This window comes from Procambarus clarkii, chromosome 32 (genome assembly GCF_040958095.1).
Source record: "Procambarus clarkii isolate CNS0578487 chromosome 32, FALCON_Pclarkii_2.0, whole genome shotgun sequence".
NCBI lineage: Eukaryota > Metazoa > Arthropoda > Malacostraca > Decapoda > Cambaridae > Procambarus > Procambarus clarkii.
This window is the reverse complement of record NC_091181.1, coordinates 34,127,396-34,150,090: the sequence shown is the minus strand read 5'-3', so window position 1 is coordinate 34,150,090 and position 22,695 is coordinate 34,127,396. Positions and strand designations below refer to the sequence as shown.

At 39.0% G+C, this 22,695-nt stretch overlaps 1 protein-coding gene across 7 annotated transcripts in view; it reads right to left on the bottom strand.

Moving 5' to 3' along the window:
- LOC123759411 (serine-rich adhesin for platelets) overlaps window positions 1-20,360 on the bottom strand; it is a 73,189-nt gene extending 52,829 nt beyond the window's left edge. For 3 of the 7 annotated variants that reach the window (XM_069335217.1, XM_045744439.2, XM_069335218.1), the window contains exons 1-3: window positions 18,385-20,359; window positions 9,425-9,633; window positions 452-3,060 (exon numbers count right to left, since the gene is read on the bottom strand). In XM_069335217.1, the coding sequence (XP_069191318.1) occupies window positions 452-3,060; window positions 9,425-9,633; window positions 18,385-19,866 (4,300 nt within the window). In that variant the 5' untranslated portion in view covers window positions 19,867-20,359. Of the gene's footprint in view, window positions 1-451; window positions 3,061-9,424; window positions 9,634-18,384 lie in introns of all 7 variants that reach the window. The other 4 variants (XM_045744434.2, XM_045744436.2, XM_069335215.1 and 1 more) reach the window with 2 other exon arrangements.
- Between the last annotated feature and the right edge of the window lie 2,335 nt (window positions 20,361-22,695).

The window sequence follows — 22,695 nt, the reverse complement described above, 5'->3', positions numbered from 1 at the left end:
GATGACCAAACCACACATCAGAAAATGGAGAAACGACAACATTTTGGTCCATCCTGGACCATTATTAAGTTGTGTGATTGACACTCTTTCCATGACTTTTCAATCATACTCTCATTTTCCTTTCATACTGTTCATATACGATACTTATACAGTACAGTTAATAATATTAATGAGTTACCTGACTGCATTCCTAGCAATGCTGCAAATGGCTCAGGATTTTGTTCAAGCTTTAAATATTTAATAGTGAATACACTGAAATTCTGCACATAAGAAACTTCTACTGCACATATAAATGGAACCAATTTAAATAATATCTCTACCGGTACAGTTTCCATGTTCAATATATTGTACCTAATTTTTTTTTCGTCGTGAAAACATCAAATAAAATATTTACAAATAAATATTTGTCATTCATTACCGATACAAAACATTTCTACTAAATTAAACTTACCTGATTTAAGGGCTGCATGACTAGGCGAAGGTGATGTCATGTCATCAAATATTCCATCATCGGTGAAAAAAGAAGATGCCATTGTTGATTCCCCAAACATAAGCCCTGGTTGGTCTGCTATTTCATCATCAATCAGAAAATCTTGATCTAGGTCCCCCCTACCAGCATTTAATGTTGGGGTACACATACCCGAGAGCGTTGACCTATCACCTGATTCAACCATCACATTCACCATGCCCGTGGACTTTTGTAACTCAGTTGACAACTCCAATGATGATTTTGATTCAAATGATGACTTCATTACAGATGCTATTTGAGAAAGTGGCTTTTTCTCAATTGGTGATTCAACAGGCAATTTTTGTACACTTTCAATTTTGCTATTTTGTGCTTGGGAAGGAAGTTCTGGTAATGAATTAAAATCACTAGGAACATTTTGTGATTCAAATGCTGTTACAACCTGTTTAGGCTTCTGCATCACACTTGGCTTTGCTGTCCCTTCAGTTGACAGTGAAATAGAGGATCCTGAGAGAGATGCAGCTGAATCCACATCAGATTCTCTTTTGGTTTCCAAAATGGCTGCCTTGCCATCATGGCCACTTTCAGCCTCTGTTATTGAGTACTCAGGATCATCTTTAATGTCGTCTATGGTTAAGTCTATTGCTTCACTTAGAGATTCTAAGATTTCAAATGAAGATTCAGACTGAGGTGTAAGTGCTATCATACCTACATCATCTGGAGTGTGTGGGATATGTTTATTGGAATCTCCTCCTTCAAGAGTATCTTCTAGCTTATCAGAAAAGCTACAGTCAGTAACATCATTTGATGTGTCTGCAGCATCAGTCGATTGTGAAAAGTCTCCATTTGATTCTTCGATCATTAATTTTTCAGTTTCATGCATGTCTTGAGAAGCTTTACTGAAACTAGATGTAAGATCACTACTAGTATCATTTTCAAAAGGTATATCATCCTTATCTATATTTATCATTTTACAGTAAGAATTTTCATAGTAACTGCCATGGTTTTCTGTCTCTTTTACAATATTTGTATCTTGATGCATTTCTGTCTCAACTGATCCAACAATCAATATGTCTCCTGTCATTGTCTTGGGTGTAGAGAGTTTAGGGTTTAGACCCTGGTGTATTTCAGAGTTTGAATCTTTCAGTGTATCACTTTTAAGCACTTTACACTCACTGTACTCTAATCTTCGACAAACAGGCTTACTTAATTCAACTGTCTTTTCTGTAACAGGCATGACTAGAAGAGGTGTCTTTTCCAAAGATGTGGGTCTAATAATGGGCTTTTTTAAATTGGTTCTTCTTAATACTGGTGTCTGTTGGGGCTTCTTATTTGGAGTTATTTCTAGCGAGGCTACACGACTCCTGACTAGGCCTGAGCTTCCAGGGATTTTAGTGACATTTGATGTTGGACTACTAGAACTATTAGATGAAGACGAGTCCCCACTCCTCCCAGAAGTAGTCTGGTAGCCATACCCATATCGATTTCTACTATACGGTGCGAACTTCTGTCGAGCCATGCCATATGTAATTGTTCCTTCTCGTTTCTCTTTACTAGTTTTTGGTTTCTTTTCTGCTACAGATTCTGATTTTGCAGCTGGAGATCCAGCAACTGTCACACCTGCTCCCTTCATTTCTAAACTGTGTCTCTTTAGTTCAAATTCTCCAGTACCATTGAAGCAAACCTCAATACTTCCAGATCGTCTCTTCACAGATTCTTGGGCTTTTAGTTTCTCTCTTAACCAAGCATCAGATACATCTTCTGTGCTTTCTACATGACAGGATATGAGTGTGTCTGTCTCTCCATCACCTTGGATCTTATCACTTTCACTTGATGATCCAAGACCTGAATCAGCTTCTGTAGTAGATCTTGTAGAGGATTCAGAATCTCTAGAAACACGTGGTAAATGCTGACTGTTACCTACTGATTGCTGTTTCGTTTTGGAAGTTTGGTCTATGTAAGTCTTAGATGAAGTTTGTAATGGAGATTTTACTAAGGGGCTTTTACCTCTGTCTCTGACTGAAGGACTTAAAGATTTAATAGTGTTTGACATTGGACTATGAGGAACAGGACTATTGAGCATAGGACTATGCGACCTGGGAGCTTGGATCTTTGGACTGACAGATTTTACAGTTACTACTTGAGGCTTTGGTAGCTGGCGAGTAAATGCCGTTAGGCGTCCTGACTCTAAACCAGAACCAAGTTTAGGAGTATTATTTAAGTTTGGAGATTTATTTAGTTTTACAGAGGGTGATTCCAACCTCCTCGGAGTTTCTATGCAGACAGTGTTACAAGAAACTGAGTCACTATTTTTCTTTGTGCTTTTATTATTTTCAGTGTCATTATCACATAGGTCAAAAATATTAGAATTAGAATCAGATATTGTCTGTGCATCACTTAGAATAGAATTCACACTGTCTGTGCTATCACCCGATTTAACCTGTGCACTAGTACGAAAACCAAACCTATTGAGCGAATTGGTTTTATTTGAAAGTTTTGTAGGTGCAGGTGCAACAGTTGCAGTCTTGTATGGGACTCTACTATGCAAAGTTGCAGGACTTGCCCCTCCAGAACTACGGGACCCCGATCGAGTTCTGAAAAAAAAATGTAAGACATTTTAGAGAAGTGAGAATGTGTAATACAATTAAAGCCTCATATAACTTTTGCAATACAAAAAATTCATATGATAATTCAAAATAATTGTGTACCACTATACACAAAAATAATTATGTACCTTAATAATGCAGTAAAAATTGGGAAAATTGAATATATGAGGTGATATCTTGAGATAATTTCGGGGCTTTAGTGTCCCCGCTGGCCCGGTCATCGACCAGGCCTCCACCCCCAGGAAGCAGCCCGTGACAGCTGACTAACACCCAGGTACCTATTTTACTGCTAGGTAACAGGGGCATAGGGTGAAAGAAACTCTGCCCATTGTTTCTCGCCGGCGCCTGGGATCGAACCCAGGACCACAGGATAAGTCCAGCGTGCTGTCCGCTCAGCCGACCGGCTCCCCTTCAACTTCCCTTCGACCGGTAACTTCATGTTTTATGTATTTACGAATATTCACACGAATATTCACATGCAGCAGCATCTAGAATTGGTTCAGTGAAGATGAAATATTGAGATAAACATATTAATAAAAACTTGAACTTTATATGAATCATGCTCAGGGTTTCCTTTAAAATTCCTAGGATAAAGTCGTGGTTCCCTGGACACTTACACTGGAATGGAAGCTATACATGTAATACAATGGAGATGTTAACCAAAAACAGTATCAGTAGGTTTGTCTATGCATGTTCTCCAGGTAAGCAATTTTTCCACTTTGAATGGGACTGTTATTGTGCAACTATATTCCATTCTAAGAGAGCACTTGTGTCCTAAAAAGTACCATCAATTACTCGGTATCTCGTTTGAAAGGGTCTTGTTATAAATTCCGTCATTCTTCTTGCAACTGTCACAGCTACTTAATTGTGCTCTTTAAAAATAAGGTATTCCATCATGATTACTCACAAATCTTTTATGTTGTTTTTTCTTTCTAAAGTGTGATTTGATTGCATTTTATATGTAGTTTCCATTTTGATATTTTCATTTGTGCTGTAGTGGAGTAGCTAGAACTTATCTCCATTGAACATCATGTTTCCTGTGGCCCACTGGAAGACCTGATATACATTTGCTATGTCCACTGTATTATCTACTATCTGAAGAATCTTAGTGTCATCTGCATATGACAATACAGTACTATAGTTTGTGTCTTTGTCTATGTCCAAAATGAGAATGACGAAAAGTCCTGGGGTACCCTGTACCCTGTAACACAGTACCCTGGAAGAAGTGAACTTTTCATGGTCTGGTTATGACACATGGACTATTACTCTTTGGATTCTGTTCGTTAGGAAATTGAAGATCCAACTTCCTACTTTGACAGCAATTCCTCTTGTACACAATTTTTCCCAATAACACCACGGTAACATTTGTCAAATGTTCAGGCTATTATCTATAATATTTTGCATCTACTTTACTTACTTCCTTGTTGAGAAGAACAATTTCTGCTGTTTTAAGTGCAGCAGGCATAACAACAGTGTCCAGGCACTATCTCCAAATGATGCTTACAGTCTGTGATAGTTTTTATGGTTCTGCTATGTTTTCTTCACCTGGATTGTATCTGGATGGGGTTCTGGGAGTTCTTTTACTCCCCAAGTGGGGCCAAGCTTGACTTGAAAGAGCTTGGTCCAATAGGATGGACCAAGCTCTCTCAAATCAAGCTTGCGCCTGGGGCTGGGCTTGGTTGAGTAAAAGAACTCCCAGAACCTCCTCCAGGAACAATCCAGATACTGTACCTACAGAATGAACACCCTTATCGTTCCTATTTACATCTTTTTCTCTCTTTCGTTAGTGGTATGCGACTTGAACATTCATCTAGTGTTACTTTGCCTACTCTTTCAAGATAATGATTTAGGCTGGCATTGTGAAGCTGTTCTTTCCAGCTTATCTCTGTGAAGTCACAGTTTACTAGTTTCAGTTAATTAGTTTACTATTGAATTTGCAGAATTCTCCTCCTCTTGTATTTGAGACTGGTTATGCAGGTCTACTTTTCATACTTGTGTGAACTTCAATTAGATGCAGAACTTTATTTAAACTCTTTGATTTGGTTGTGGTCTGAGTAACATGTATTTCTAATCTCTGTTTCTAATCAATGAAAATGAGGTAGCAACACCAGACTTATTTTAATTACCTTCTGACTTGTGTTGATAAATTAATTAATTATTCATCCAACATCCAACAATCAGTGCATAGACTTTCCAATTTATAGAACATGCCAGTTTTTGTGTAGGGCTTTGTTGTGACTTGTTTTAATATGAGGTCAATACAGTAATGTTTATCCTGACTCACCTACCTTTACCTTGCCACATACTGTGGTTTTTGCCACCAAACCACTAAAAAAACACTTAAGATGCCCTGAACTTGAGTTACAGTGGAATGTTTTAGCGTCTGTCTAGACCTTAACAAACTTGTGTAGCTAAAACCACCACTAGTGTGCAACTCCCAAGTACAGTATATATATGGGCACTATACTGTTTGCAAATGGGTTAGGTTATTTCACTTTTTTATTGCACAATTTAACAAAAAATTCAGTATCAAGGTACAGTAAAACATGAATTTCTCATTCATTAATATACAGTAGTTGTAACATTTGGCTCTCAAAACTGTTACCAGAAATTAAATTACTGTATGTAAGTGAAAAATAAAGAAGTTAAAAGTATATGCTTTCAATTCCACAATATAATTATTAAATATAGTAAGTAGAATACAGTATTTAAATATTAATTTAAATAAAATGTAAAAACTTCTCTTAACTCACTAATAATTCAATCAAATAAGTTAAATTAAAGATCAAAATCATTAGGCGATTATTAGTATGATTAGTGAAGCTTGGAGGGGGGGTAAGAGCACACACTACACAGGCCGAGGACACCACACTAGACCACAGCTGTACACCAACTAGACCCATCCCACTACAGGTTGGGTGCCACACAGTTCTGCCAAGGTCAGGATTCAATGCCGGTTACCAGAGAAGTCTCCTTTTGTAAGTTATATTACACTAAAGATTGCCTATTATCACAGATGGTATCAATAATGTCACATGTAATTTATTCTATAATTTTCAACAGCTTTAGTAAACAACACTGAAGATAAACATGTTAAATATTAGCAGTATTGGTACCTCCAAAGAGTAGGATCTGAGATATCAGCCAAACCAGGGATTACAGAAAAAGATATCCATTACCTATAGAATAGCAATACTGCATTTATCTATTTTTGTAATTCAGTTTACTCATGACAGAGAAGATGGTACTGTTCTAATAATTTAATTACATCTGCAATAAAGGATGCTAATAAATATAATCATTCGACAGCAGCCTATGAAATTCATCTGTGCCTGCTGTCATGTGATCCTTCTGCTCCTGCGTTCATCATGCTCGTCTCATTCAAAGTCTCCATGACTTATTTTGGCTTACCCACATACTTTTCAAGCCTGTCACAACCTGTTAATGGCATATGCATACATTTGTACAGTAGTGTACTCTGATACCAGCAAGCATGAGAACTATGTCTAGGAGTGTTAGGCCCAATTAGGTACTCTAGAGTAAGAGTGCTAGAGTTACCTCTAGAGGTACTCTAGAGGTAAGAGTGCTAGAGTACAGGTACTCTATTAGAGCTCAGTCTCCCACAATTCACATGCAGATAGACATGATTTACAGCCAAGATTCACCTTTTAGAAATGCAAAATATGGGATTCAATTTGTTCTTCAATTTTATATCATAGGGTTAGCTGGCATATACAGGGAGGTGTTGTTATAAAAAAATACCAGCCTAATGCTTATTGAAAAAATATTTTCTTAATTTAAGACTGTTTCAAGCATGACCAAATATAATAGTGTACTGTAAAACTAATTGTTTGTAAACAAATTTGAAACTTATTATAAGCACCAAGGCAACCAAGTACAGTAATTTGATAGCAGTCATTTCTTTACAATAATATTGCAGTAGAGGAACTGGCACAGCTTAGCAATTACCTCACAACTGGGTAAGCTTTAACAGTTTTTCCTACGGGACTTTGCCTAACCTAAATTAATTTTGTTTTAATTAGTTTGCTTAAGTGAGGATGTGTAAAGTTTAAATTATATTTATATTGAATTGTTTGTATTCATTTCTAGTTGTAAGTAATTTTTATGTTTTACTGTAATCTTAAATTTTATTTACTAAAAATGTATGCCTTTCTCCATTACGTGCCATACATTTGCATTTATTTGTGTTAAATTGCTTACACAAGTCAAATATGGTATCTAACTTCTTGTTTATTTTTAAATATTTACACCCCATTAAGCCTCTCAATTTTACTAATTTACTATGTTATGTCCTTGTGACTTAACTAAAATACACCTTTCTATTTCCTTGCAGTTATTAATAATGTTAAAAACTACAGATCCCATAATGTAGTAGTCTATGCCTGTCATCATTACCATCTTTTGTATCACTTGCTATAGTTCTTGAACATCTTGGCTTAAAACACTTTGCATAGTAGTGACTTCATTGTACATGCGTTCTCCCTCCCTGCACTTACAATTGTACCTTTGTCCTTATGTTCTTTGTAAGCACATTCTTATGAATAAAGTATTATTCTTATTGTTGTTGTAAAGGTTATGAGAGCGATTACCGAGAGAGAGGACTATAGTGTGCTAGTTGCCCCTACAGAGCACACATGAATGACTAGTATGTACCCAACCCACCAAAGTCAACCATTCCATCTTTGTTTTGGTTTATGTAACAAACACTCAAGTATTTATTCTCAATATCTCTCTGTATTTATCTTCAAAATTTAAAAACACCCCTCACACAACATTTCCAAATGGAGGTACAGTAATGTGTAGGTTAAGTCTTCAACAGGCAGTATACTGTACTGTACCGTATTAGTCATCAAAAGGCAAAAAGAGTTAGTGCTAAGATGTACCTTACCGAGATTAACTGAACAAAACCGAGTCATGTGAGATTGAGTACTGGTAATTGAACTGTTGAAAATCATAAAATTCTATTTCACCCTAAATTAACATTACAGTTAAAGTCCAAATACATTATAGTTAAAATGATTTGCATATCCCTACAATATTTAGGTGGTTGTGTATATGCAGTGTTTGTGTGGCCACCTGTTTGTGACTCCACACGTCTGTGACTCTACATGTCTTTATGTATGAAGTCATACACAGTGAGGCATTTGTGTTCTACCGATACACATTGTTTGAGTAAGAGTGTGAATTATTCTCCTCTGTATTGCTAATACATAAAGCCAAATAAATAATTGGAATGGGGTTCCTAGATCCAACCTGCAATAAAACTGGCATGAAACTGATCATCCCAATGAAGAAGAGGCATACCCAATGTGCAGCATCCTCAACAAATTTGAAATGTTATAAATTATCTTTAATTTAAGAAATGAGATACAGTACAGTAATTTGTTACATTAGTCTTAAATACCATTAGTTTGTTAAGTGTACATTCATAGATATTACCTTCCCATATAAATATTTATACTACACAGCTTTGATATTCTATACTGTACATGACACTGCTCCTAATCACCACAATTCAATACCAGAGCATAAAGACATATTGAAGAATAACAGCCTAACAGTTACTGTAAATAATTATTGAGCTCAATTATTATACTGCACTGGTACCTTGGGGACACTGAAAGGTATAATATACAAATGAAGAGCTAGAAGAATTGTAGACTATTGACAGAAGAACCTACTGTTCCATTTGGTTGAGTGCTTTGATGGTGAGTGACATAGCCTAATGTATTACCTGGTGGCTAATATTGTGGCAAAGCCTAGTACAACACCTGGTAGCTGGTATTGTGGCATAGCCTAGTACCACATCTAGTGGCTGTTAATGAATGGCTATAGCCTAGTACCAAACCTGGTTGCTGTTATTGTGTGGCATAGCCTAGTACCACATATGATGATTGTGTGGCATTGTCGTGTCTCACCTGATGACTGGTATTGCATGGCACTGCCTAATGTCTCATTTGGCAACTGGAATTGTATGGCACTACCTAGTGTCTCACCTGGTGACTGGTAATGTGTGGCACTGCCTAGTGTGTCATACAGTGACTGTATCGTGTGGCACTGCCTAGTGTGTCATACAGTGACTGTATCGTGTGGCACTGCCTAGTGTGTCATACAGTGACTGTATCGTGTGGCACTGCCTAGTGTGTCATACAGTGACTGTATCGTGTGGCACTGCCTAGTGTGTCATACAGTGACTGTATCGTGTGGCACTGCCTAGTGTGTCATACAGTGACTGTATCGTGTGGCACTACCTAGTGTGTCATACAGTGCCACACTACCTGGTGTTTCACCTGGGAACTGGTATTATGTGACACTGCCTAGTGCCTCTCACCTGGTGAGTGTTGTGGCGAGTGTGGCAGTCTTCTTGGTTGCTTCCTCACGGACCGAGATCTTCATTGCACGCCCTCGGTGCTGCTGTGACTGAGGCGACTGCTCTTCCTTCTTGTGTTGAGTGTGTAAGTTGTCATGGTCTTGGCTGGTGGTGTTGCTGCGGGAGACGGGAGCTCCTCCTCGCTTACTGCTGCCACTCCCACGCTGCCCCTGCAAAAATGAATTCTGCATCAACTCCCTCAAATTGCATCAAGTTCATGAACAAAATGATTATTTGCCTTTTTCATATACATCTCTTCGTATTTTATTACTGAAAGGAAGGTGCAACCGAGGTCTCAAATAGTCTGAACAAAAGATTAAAACTTGGATTCATGAGTGTGATTATATAAAGATAGTTTATATCTAGTGTAAATAAAAGTACACAAACAATTTATATTTGTTTTGTAACAATTTACATTTATAATTTCGATATAAAGAAATAATATTAGCTATTTGACTACGCCCTCCCTAGACCAAACTCCTGTGAGCTCCACTGAAGAAAGATTTATCCTTTGCTGCGATTCAGCTCACACCTGTGTTTTGTTTGTTGTTCTTAAAGACTCGGCTACTCGGAACAAAAGGTTGCAAGTAGCACGGGCTATGGTGAGCCCGTAGTAGACTCACCTAGGCACAGGAGTGAGGCTGTAACTGCCCCCACCTGTGTTGATCTTAGCGATATATATACCAGTTAGTGGCAACTACCTGTTACGAGCTATTCATACCCGTACCACCTCTTGGGTGGCTTAATCTTCATCAATTATCAACTATCTCACTTGTTTGCAAGCTAAACTTGAATGTTGTATAATGTTTAAAGTAAATGTTTAGCCTTGTTCATCGCTAGCTTTTTCTTATTCTACATCAGGAACATTACTCCATTAATGTTCTTGAACATTATATTTATATTGGTTTGGAGTAATTTAAATCCAAATAAATCCATCCACTTGGGCTGGTTGGTAGAGCGACAGCCTCGCCTCAGACAGGACGGTGTTCTTTCATTCCGTCCTCATACCCCAGCTACCATATATTTGCCCCATATCCTTTCTAAGTGTGTCTAATATGCTATACAGTCATATTGGCTTAACGCTATACACTATATTGTTGAATGTGAAACCGTAGAAGATTTTAGACCTCCTGGCCTATTGTACCACCAACTGTGTAACCATTTCATTGACTCAGGTGTTCTGGACGACATCCTAACAATTTATTCAAAATTTGCTTGTCCATTTTAAAGAATGAAAAAACAATTTTATTTATATTACTTCTAAGGTGCATCACTTATGAACCCATCCCTGCCCTTGTGTGGCAGTGCACACTAGAAAGTTGTTTTTACATATTCATACAGTAAAACATTGATTGTAACCATGATATATATGTGCTTATATATCATATAGAAGCACATATATATGTGCACATATATACACACATATGTGTGTATAAACTGTAGGCTATTTCAGCCTACAGTTTAAACCTATTGTCTTGTGTATGACCCTCTGTCCTGTATGACAGTGAATACCAACATTATCTTCACTTTAATAAGACAATTGAAATCCTCAGATTAGGCAAAATTGTAATTAATTTTGTCAATAAAGTTGTTAATAATAACACTTTCTCTTGATTACCTTACTCTATCGCGATTAAAGAAAGTAGTTACATTTATTTAGTAAAGGTTAGGATTAGTTTGCTGAAATTAGATTTAGCTAAAATAGATTAAATATAACAAAAAAATTATATTTCAAGTAACAAATCATGTATTAACGTACAGTGAAAGACTAAATTACAAAAAAATTAAACAAGACCAATTTTACAAAATAAATACAACCACTTGAAGTGGTAGGCAGAGCGACGGTCTCGTGACAGCATCGTCCCATCCTCAACAGTGCAAATGGTCGGGTGCCATTCCTTCACTCTGTCCCTTACCCCCATCCCATCCCATATCCTGACCCTTTCCAAGTGCTATAAAGTCGTAATGGCTTGGCGCTTTCTCCTAATAATCCATCCTTCACTCTGTCCTCACATCGCTACTCTTTACCTATTTCTATATCCCCATCAGTTGCCACATAGTCAATCTGGCTTTGCGTTTTCTGCTGGCATAATTAGCAAACATTTCACAAAATAAAAATTAAAAGTAATTGGAAGATATATACTGCATTAAAACCCTTTTATAAACGCATGATGATGTAGATATTAGATTATTTTATTGCAAGTGATAGGCGTTTCTTCATTGTCATTTTTTTATATAAATTCAAATGTCTCTCTTTACTCTAAATTTGAGTTATGTTTCAATAAATATTTTTGTTGTGGCTTTGAATCAACATTTTGATTGTGGCTTTGAATCAATATTTTGATTGGTCGAGATACTGTACGTTTTGTATTCAATTTATTAGTTCCTTCTGATTTATTTGTTATAAACCTTAAAACCACATAATAAAAAAAACTATTTTTAGCAATTTCAATTTTTTAGTATGAACTTACCTCATCACACTGCAAGCACTCAAGGAGTCGCTTGTCCTCGCCTGCCTTAATCTCCACTACCTCCTCCCCCTTCACCACCTCTTCTTCGGTATTCATAAGGGTCTGCCGCCACTTAGGTCGAAAAATACGCAAGTCACCATGTAATGATCAAAGTTACACACGATATGCGAAACACTGAATAAGCCAAATAAGTGATGAACTGAATTAGTTAAAAAAGGAAAGCTTCCATAAGTCAGATCTGAATTTCATGTAAGGTTGGAAAGCCTCATCACATAGCAGTGCAGCCAATAAATTGATCATATCACGATAAATTAAAACACTTAAGGTCTTACTAAAGAAATGTGACGAGGGAGGAGGCAATGGCGTTACACTGTTCAACTAGCAGACACAATATGGGGGAAGCCACTGTCACGGCTATTGTTTTGTTATCATCTGAATCATTCACGAAGCCTGTCAATGGCTCCCCGTGTAATCTACATTTGAACAGTATATTTTCATCCCGATAAGTTGAACAGTTGAAAGCTTGCCTGACCACTGGGCCTGGGAGTAACCTTATTAAGTTATTCTTATGTATCTGGGAATCATGACCTCTTCTTGGAAAAAAATGAAGATAAATGAAACTACCTGAAACCGTAAGGTAACGACGATTCATGAAAACAAAATATCTAAGCAATCTTATCTTGACCAAGTGCAGCAAGCGATGTTTTAAGGCTAAATTTATTAAGTAATTAACTACCTCTACGTTAGGCCGCACTTAATAACGTTACTGAAGAAACTGCAAACGTTACTTCTTCACTACAAATACCAGGCAGCAGACTGACTTTCTCAAAGAAGTAATAAACCTGCTTGTAGATCATAAAGAATATAATTATTGTACAGTTATTATGACTTCCTCTTATGCAAGTAATGTACTAAAATTGTTTGTAAACCAACTAAATCATAAATATACAACCATTTATGAATGAAGTTTTTGATATGATTACCGGTCGGCCGAGCGGACAGCACGCTGGACTTGTGATCCTGTGGTCCTGGGTTCGATCCCAGGCGCCGGCGAGAAACACTAGGCAGAGTTTCTTTCACCCTATGCCCTTGTTACCTAGCAGTAAAATAGGTACCTGGGTGTTAGTCAGCTGTCACGGGTTGCTTCCTGGGGGTGGAGGCCTAGTCGAGGACCGGGCCGCGGGGACCTCGAGGTTACCTTGAGGTGCTTCCGGGGCTTAGTGTCCCCGCGGCCCGGTCGTCGACCAGGCCTCCTGGTTGCTGGACTGATCAACCAGGCTGTTAGACGCGGCTGCTCGCAGCCTGACGTATGAGTCACAGCCTGGTTGATCAGGTATCCTTTGGAGGTGCTTATCCAGTTCTCTCTTGAACACTGTGAGGGGTCGGCCATTTATGCCCCTTATGTGTAGTGGAAGCGTGTTGAACAGTCTCGGACCTCTGATGTTGATAGAGTTCTCTCTCAGAGTACCTGTTGCACCTCTGCTTTTCAACGGGGGTATTCTGCACATCCTGCCATGTCTTCTGGTCTCATGTGATGTTATTTCTGTGTGTAGGTTTGGGGACACTAAAAAGCCCCGAAATCATCTCAAGATAACCGGTAGCTTTAATTGGCCTAGATCACCGTTCAAGTTACTACTATTGATAAATAAGACCTACCCTTTCGTACCTCTCTTCTGATGTTTCTCTTTTCTGGCAATACTCACTGAAAGTTTGCTCCATTTTTACAATCCTTTCACTCAACACTTTCACTGTCTTGCCCATTACTTCTTCTATTCTGTAATTTCTTGTTAATTTCCTCCTAATTTCCCATTTGCTTACATATGCTGATGACGTGCTGCCGTTGTCCTAGCTTGTTGTCCAAGGTGATGGGACCATGAGAATGGTTATCCACTCTTTTCTTATCAAACTGTTAATTACAGCATAATAGACCGATAACCAGAGCGCAACTCTTATTAAACTGTTAATTACAGCATAATAGACTGATAACCAGAGCGCAACTCTTATTAAACTGTTAATTACAGCATAATAGACCGATAACCAGAACGCAACTCTTATTAAACTGTTAGTTACAGCATAATAGACCGACAACAGGAGCGAAACTCTTATTAAACTATTAATTACAGCACAATAGACCGACAACCAGAGCGTAACTCCATAGTGTCCTATGACTGATGGATGCCAACTACAGCATAATAGTCTATGTCTGGCAATGCATTGGGGCTCAGATGATGTATGACCATGAATTGCTTGTCTGCCTGCAATCACACCAATGTGCCAGGTAGCCAGTAAAACGAGAATAAAATTTGCTTCGTTTAAGAGAAAACGTTTGGTCTTAATTTTAAAACCATTGTTTCTAGTTATGTTTTACATTGTACAAATATGATCTTTATCTTGGGCAAGATTGTCATGCTCTATAGTTTTATATATCATTTTTATTTTGTTCCCACTTAATTTTCTTCTTTCAATACTGAATAGATTCATCTCTTTTTAAACGTATCATTTATTTCTAAGTCTTAGAAAAATATGTGTTGCTAAACGTTGAACACATTCGTAATTGGCAATATCCTTTCTTAAGAAACGCTGCCAAAATTGTATATAATATTCTACAGGGTGTTCCCTAAGCCTGGAACCATACAAGATATTTCTGAAACTGGTTTTTATATTTGATTACCGTTTTATTGCATGTCTTGCATATAATGTGCACAATGCATCTACCATTGTGATTGGTGGTACACACACGCAGACGAGGTATCCTGCCACCAATCAATAGGATGGTGCAAAAATGACTCCATACCATCTCGGTGATTATTGGCTGGATACCTTATCCTCATGTGTGTGTACCAATCATAATGGGGGACGCATTCAACACATTCTGAGCATAACATAATACTGAAATCTGTACTGTAAGAGAGAATGCTTGTTTATCCAAAGATGGAGGCCAGATGCTTGGGGCTAGCCTCATCTGCTTTTGTAGGGGGGGAATGATCATGGGTACGGGACAGACATAGGCAGTTCGTGGTAGGCATAAGTTAAAAACTAAGAAATATTAACATTTATTGAGGGCCATCGTGTGATTTTCATAGTCAAGTGTGAAATATTTTGTGTGATTTCGCTAGTTTGAGTGATCAAAAAATATATTAGTGCCTCTGCATGACTAACCATCCTGTGTGATGGGGACTTTTTAGCATCACGTAACTAGCTTTTTGACACACTGAACTCCTCTTCATATAGTCTAGGGTAGCTGCACAAATGCAAATGTACCTAATGTATAAATTAAAAAAAAAATCGGAGACCCATACACGTGTTTCGGTGCTTCTTAATACAAATTTTCTGAGAGAGAAGGTGGAAAAAGGGAAGCAGGGAGGACGACGGGAGGGATCATGGGATCGAGGGAGTTAAGGTAGCGATCTTCAAGCTCTTTACTCCCTGAGTGAAGAGCAGGGAAGAGAGGGGAACGAGACCTGGGTGCAGCCAGGTACCCCCTTCTATATATATATATATATATATATATATATATATATATATATATATATATATATATATATATATATATATATATATATATATTATATATATATATATATGCACAGACTACCCTATTCCAGTAGCTGAAGTTTATAACTTTTTAGACACTCAACCTTGAGTTGAGTGTCTAAAAAGTTATATATATATATATATATATATATATATATATATATATATATATATATATATATATATATATTATATATATATATTATATATATATATATATATATATATATATATATATATATATAAATGGAGATGTCTGTTTATATATATATATATATAAATGGAGATGTCTGTCTATTCGAAGTTGGAGGGAAAAAGGGGGAAGAGAAGGGTGAGAGGAGGGAAGAGGAAGAGACTATTCCGGGTACTGCCGAGTACCCCTCCTAGTAAAAGTTAGTACTGTATACGATTTCATCATTTAATCTCATAATTCCACTCATGTGACACCCTTTTCATTAGCACAGCCTACATTATAATAATAATAAAAATAAAAATAATAATAATAATAATAATAATAATAATAATAATAATAAGCCAGAGTGTATTCATACACGTTAGGCTTTGTACTCTCTAGAAAGGAGACGAGAGAGGTATCAAATTAATATATACCTAGTAGGTACTCGAGGGCCAGGCAACTAATTTGTACAGAAAAATGACAACATACTGGAGTGAACGATCTGGAAGGAAATGCAGAATAGAGCCAATGAAGAGTAGATGTGCCATAGACACAATCAGAGAACATTGTATGAACATCAGAGGTTCACGACTGTTCAGTATCCTCCCACAAGTGTAAGAAATATTGCCGGAACAAAAGTGAAAGTTTTAATAGCAATATAAAAAAACCACCAAACTCTTTGTGTCTTATCATCAAAACACGTACACGTAAACTTACGTTACAACTTCAAGAAAAAACTGAACAATTTTCAGCAAGAAGTGCCGAACCAACCGGGCTGTAGTGCATAAGTGGGCCTGCGGGCTGTTCTAATTCTACGAGCAATAAAAGGATCTTCATATTCTCTGGCTAGGATGTCTCACTTGGCAGGAGTTGGGATGTGATAGACGATAGGTCTATCACAAATGTGCTGTGATGACACCACAAATGTTTATCAGTGTTGTATTGCCACAACGGCTCAGTGATTTATTTTGATAATTACTCTACCAATATTTATATAACATATAACACGAGCAACATGTCAGGAAAGTTATGATGGTAATGTTTTCCAAGTACTTATACCTGGATTGTACCTGGAGAGGTTCTGAGAGTTCTACTCCCCAAGCCCGGCCAGGCTTGACTTGTGAGAGCTTGGTCCAACAGACAGTTGCTTGGAGCGGCCCGCAGGCCCACGTATCCACTACAATCCGGTTGGTACAGTACTTATGGGACGCTGTTGTGTGGTAGCTTCGTTTATTCAATATGTCAAGGTTTATAATCCATATGGCAAGTCTGACAGTATTATCAACTTGATCAAAGTTCAGACACTGTCAATTTACGTGGTAATATGATTGCATAATCATTAATAAATTGGATTTACAAGTTAAATGCCGTTGACACTTTACATTATTTCTAATATAATTTATTCTGATGTGTGTTTGTCAGCTAGAATATTTTAGATCTTTTAAAATTCGTAACGATTCTTCAGCTTCTCTTACTTCTTTAAATCCATATACAAAATATGTAGCTAGAAATTAACATAACTGTTATATTCCGAATTTTCACACTGACATATTAAACATGATAAAATTCATAATATCTACTTTTGCAACTACAATACATATATTATTTATACATAGAGGCTTTGATTTTGACTTTATTCAATTTATAATATCGTTGATTTAATTAACACAATTACTATTTCACTGATGAGGTGTAAAAACTTGATGTGGATGTTTACCCATAGCATACCAGCTCAAGATGGGGTTAAATTTCCTCTGCTTTTGGCACACTCGACTGCACGGAAAACTTATCTAAACCGGTCTACGGGTTGGCATGTGTTGGGTAGCAACTACGAGCCCCGGGGCCCACAGACAAGCCGGCGACTCGCAGTGAGTCGCTCAACGCGAGACTAGCAAGGCGCCTCAAACTATATTTAAATATTGCATAAAATGCCACGCCAATTTATTGTTAATGATGATGAATCAACCTGTCCTACAAAGAACGTCGTTTTTCGTTCGTATGCGTTACTCAAGGCCAAAATTGTCGTACTAGAATATGTTAGCGGCTGGCAAAAGTAACGTACTGTCCCGTTTTCTGTTTTAGGTCCTCTGCTAGGTTAGGAAAGGACATTTAAAATTGACCGTTTTCCTGGTGTCCCGGGGTTCTTAGGAAGGGGACTCGATACAGAGAAGTTGTTAGACTAGAATTAACTATCACAGATAACGATATCAATACAGATTGAAACGTTTCCGCATTTTAATTGGACAAAAACAACAACAATCTTACTAGCTGTTGCTAGCTTGTGTATTTGTGATTCGGCGGTTTTCCATTGGGGCCCGTTGTTGTATAATGTTAAGAACCCCTGTTTTACTCGATCAAATTTAATATGCAAATAAATATCTGTGTAATTTACATTTCGAATAATCAGTTATCTTATTATATCTTGTTGCTTGTATATGATAATATCAATGTCATACACTATCAATGTGCAGAAATGTATTTTACAATATATTTCATATGATGAGTATGGGATGCGTAAACTACTGTTCATAGAATGAGTATAGGGTGCACAATAAACTACTGCTCACGGGATGAGTACGGATGTAACAAATTATTAAAAGCAGGAACCAAACCAGAAGTCAATATATCACTGAATAAGTCAATAGTAAACTAGTGTAATTAGTAGGAGATAATGTCTTAGCACTAATAAGGTTTTAGAAAAGTGATGAGCGTGTTCAACAGCAGGGTCATCGAGGACGCACCTTGTCAACAGGCAACTGGCGCCAGTCACCAGGCCGGGAGCACTGCCGCCCCCGACCTCCCCCCACCTCCTCGCCCTCAGGCGTACCCACACTTCCCTCACTCTTACACATTTTCCGTCGATATAAGGGAAAGGTGGGCGTAAGGTTCTGCTTGTTCCTGTGGGTCGAGGGCGTCGTGGCCAGCAGGTGAGGGGTGTTCAGAGCAGCACCTTGGGTAGCAGGAGAGACTAGTCGAATAAGTGATTCAACACCATTATCAGGTACGGGGCGCGACGCACGCCTGCTTGAAGCCACTGGAGCATCAGCCTTGCTGGGGTGAGTGTACGAATTACGGTGTCCCCGGCGGCAGGTGGCGAGACCCTGGTCCGAGTCCGGTGTGAGGTCAGTTGAAGGAGCACAACTAATGTGTTCTCTGGTGACGGTGAAGGTGGTCTGTCTTAACACAGGTGGTGCCTGGGCGTTTGTGGCTATGTCAGCTTTCGACGTCCCTCCACATCGCTGCGTGCTCGATTTGGTCTGTTTACGGATGTTTTTATATGGCACCGTGTTATATCGGCTTTCATCACAAGCACTATATTGCTGAAGCTCATTTTTATGATTTTGTTCAGTTCCGACATTCAGACTAGTGTGGCTGTGAATGTATGTGGTGGGTGACCGCCGCCTGTGACACGTTCCATTCATCTCTGCTGCTTGTGCTACAGTTCCGCCACGACCATCGCTACACCTGGGTAACTTATACCGCTGCCCAACTGCCTCCATCGTCGGCACGATTACGGCACTCTTGATGCTCTTTGCTCCCGATGTTACACTGACAGTAGAAACTAAATTACAACCCACATCAACACTTAAGTCTTCACAATGTTCTAGGCCTGTGTAAGTATCGTCTTCGTCACTGCAACTACAGGCACTGAGATTTTCATTAGCGCTGACAGTCTCACTGGCACTAAGTGTGTCACGTGAGCTGTGCGTGTCACTGCTGGCATCACTGGTGCTGTGGTCGTCACTCCCAGAATATAGAGAGTTGTATGACACAATGTGATGCCCCGAGGCGAGCTGTTCCGCCTTGTCGCACGCAAAAAAGCCACCACTCGCACCTTTAATGGGATTTTTGTTAGATATTTGTTTTAATTGGGAAACAGAGTTGTTGTCAAAATTGGCACGCATTTTGAGGTTTCGGGAAGGATGGTTGACCAGACATTCGTTCTGGTGGCAGTGCCCGGGATGGGTGTAAACGGCCCCAGGATTACCTGGGTACCTGGGCAGCGGGGCCAGTCTAGTGTTCCGTGCCAAGGTGCACACTGGCCAACTGTTGCAGGTGACGGCTCTGGCACACAGGTGGGGGAGGACAAGGTCACCATCAGGCGAGGGGGAGCGGTGGGCAGCGACCCCCCAGTGGGTGGCCCGGTTGACGGCGGTCCAACACACTCGAGGATAACACCGCCCACCCTCCACCCGGGGACTCCGAGCCCGCAACACCGGCATCCCCGCCACCACCACTAACAAAACCAGCACAAGAAGATCCCTGACCTTGACTTTTTGCCAACCTCGGGATCCATGAGTTGACCGCGTCCTCTCCTGGTCACACACCTTAATTATGTCTGGTTCTCAACATTGTTACCTACACTACAGCAGCACACACTGCACCATTAACCGCCACACCACGTGACACAACGCCGAACACAATAACAATACCGTCTAATGAGAACGGCTCCCTGGGGACTGAAGCTATAGTTGCCAGAACATGTTTCTTAATTAACTGGGATTTAAAAATGCATCACCTCCCTCGGACCAAAATCTCGGTAGCATCGCTTGTCACGTTGGCTCAACAGTATTATTCCAAAACACACTCGCTCTTAGCCACACTCGAGTCACCCATAAGTGGGTTCACCGAAGAACAGCGCAGTGTTCCTTGTTATTGTGTGGTCCGCAGCGTCCAGCGAGCACCCTCTCACACCCACCACTGCGTATAGCCAACTGGCAACTGTAGCCACATCTGGTGAGCAGCACCCAGACGGTGGAGCTGGGACCGGCTCACTCACCCACGCCACCATACCTTCAATACCTCACCTTTTATTTTATTTATTTATTTATATACAAGAAGGTACATTGGGTTTGTGAGAATACATAGCATGGTACAGTAATTGCACTCTTGTAAAGCCACTAGTACGCGCTGCGTTTCGGGCAGGTCCTTAATCTAACAGATAATTTTAAGTAGGTAAATTCTATCAGAATTAATAACACCTCTATCTACTCTATAATATCACCTCTATCTACCTTTGGCTATACCATCTTAATACACCTCTTTCCAGAAAAACAAAAAATTCCCTGAAAAATCCAGCAAGCCAAACTTAAAGACAGCACTACAAGAATTTGTTATCTTGATAAAAGCCTAAATAATATGTAATATGATCTTGATAATGGTTTTTCTCAAGCATTTTAGTGTTTCTGATCTCAATAAAGTGTTCATTGATAATTAACTATTTTTATGCCATTAGATACTGATATTAATTAGATAATATTAGATACAAAACGCGATGCAAGTTTAACGTAGCTGTGTGGAGGTATACTGTAGCGAACGTCTCCAATGAACGGAGAGCAGAATGAGAATTTGTTGAGCAAAATGAGGCTTGGCAGGGGTAACAGCCTGGCCTGGTCGAGAACCGGGCCGCGGGGACGTTGAGCCCCGAAATCATCACAAGGTAACCGCCGCGTGCATGTGTACTCGTCTAGATTGCTGACCATTCAGGTCTTTAACTCCACCTTTCCACCCACTGGTCATCTAATACCATGACTTCTGAATTAAATTTCTATCGCAGGGTCTTTAGCAATCTACTATTGAAATTTGTGAATGGAGTAGGCTTTTAAATTTACCTGCTCGTTTAATTCATCCATTTTCTTTACTACTGTACTCTTACGCTAAGAAAAAATGTTTTCTCATGCGTCTTGTATTCAGCTGTCTCACGCTTCCACCCACCCTTTGTTATATTGGTATTCATGATATTCACGTGTACGTGTGTGTGTGTGTGTGTGTGTGTGTGTGTGTGTGTGTGTGTGTGTGTGTGTGTGTGTGTGTGTGTGTGTGTGTGTGTGTGTGTGTGTGTGTGTGCGTGCGTGCGCGCGCACACACACTTGACTTGAACACTTGTACACAGACTTGAACAGTAAAGATAACAATATCACACTAGTACGACAATACGAAAACAGACTGACAAGGAAAGGGAAAGTCCGCCAAGCAATACCAGAGTTCGATTCCCGGATAGAGCGAGACGTTCCAGTACGTTTCCCTCCACCTGATGCCTCGGTTCATCTAGCAGGAAATAGGTACCCGAGTCAGACAAATGATGTGAGATACTTCCTAAGATGGTCATTCGTTGCCCTAGACCTAAGGGGGGGGGGGACATCGATCAATCTAACAGGCTTCCTGTCTCACGAGAATGGGAAACCATTCTGGAATATATTTGCAGGAACTTCAATTTTAATAACCGATTTGTTGGAATTCAAATAATTATAAATAATAATAATAATAATAATAATAATAATAATATAACAAACAGCATTTTACAACCCCAGGGCCCACTAGGTCATCTAATATTGCCAGCTGCTGGACTCTTTTTTGTTTTGGAAAGTTTTTAGCACAATGAAAGAGCCTAATCATTTGACAAATTTGCGACTGGTGCGCAGGTGTCTTGTTTTATGATACCTGTAGGTATTTGATTAGTTCTGACTAGTATTGGTAGTTGGTGTAGTGTTGGATGTCACAGCCGTGGTGAGGTTGGGAACTGGGAGCGAGTATAGCCTGCATTGCCAGTTTCAATAGGATACATTCCCTTGTTTATCGCACCGTATCTCGTTTCTTCTGGTTTAGAAGATATAAGATCCTCTGCCTACACAATATCCCGTTCATCTATTGAGATCTTGGGCATTTCTATGTGAAAACCTCGACAGTGTATCTACAAAACAACATATTCTCTTTCTAATAATAATTAGAAGAGAATATGTTGGTAGCTACATTATTTATTATTTTGAATTCCCGTGTGCCTGTATCTCTACATATTTCCCTAACACTGCATTTACATATATTGTCATTTCTGGTTCTTCTCAATGCGACATTTTCTGTTCTCTCTTTATCTCTTACACTAAGAAAAACTTGTCTCGGATTTGTTCTTTCCAAGTTTCCCAGAGGTTTCCAGTTTCTATATTATTGGTAGCCTCGCCTAGTGCTACTGTTTCTCGCTTGATTTCTCTTTGGTAACCTCACATTTGATCGTGCTACGTAGCCTTCCCGGCTTGGTGCCTTCTTTTGATAATTAC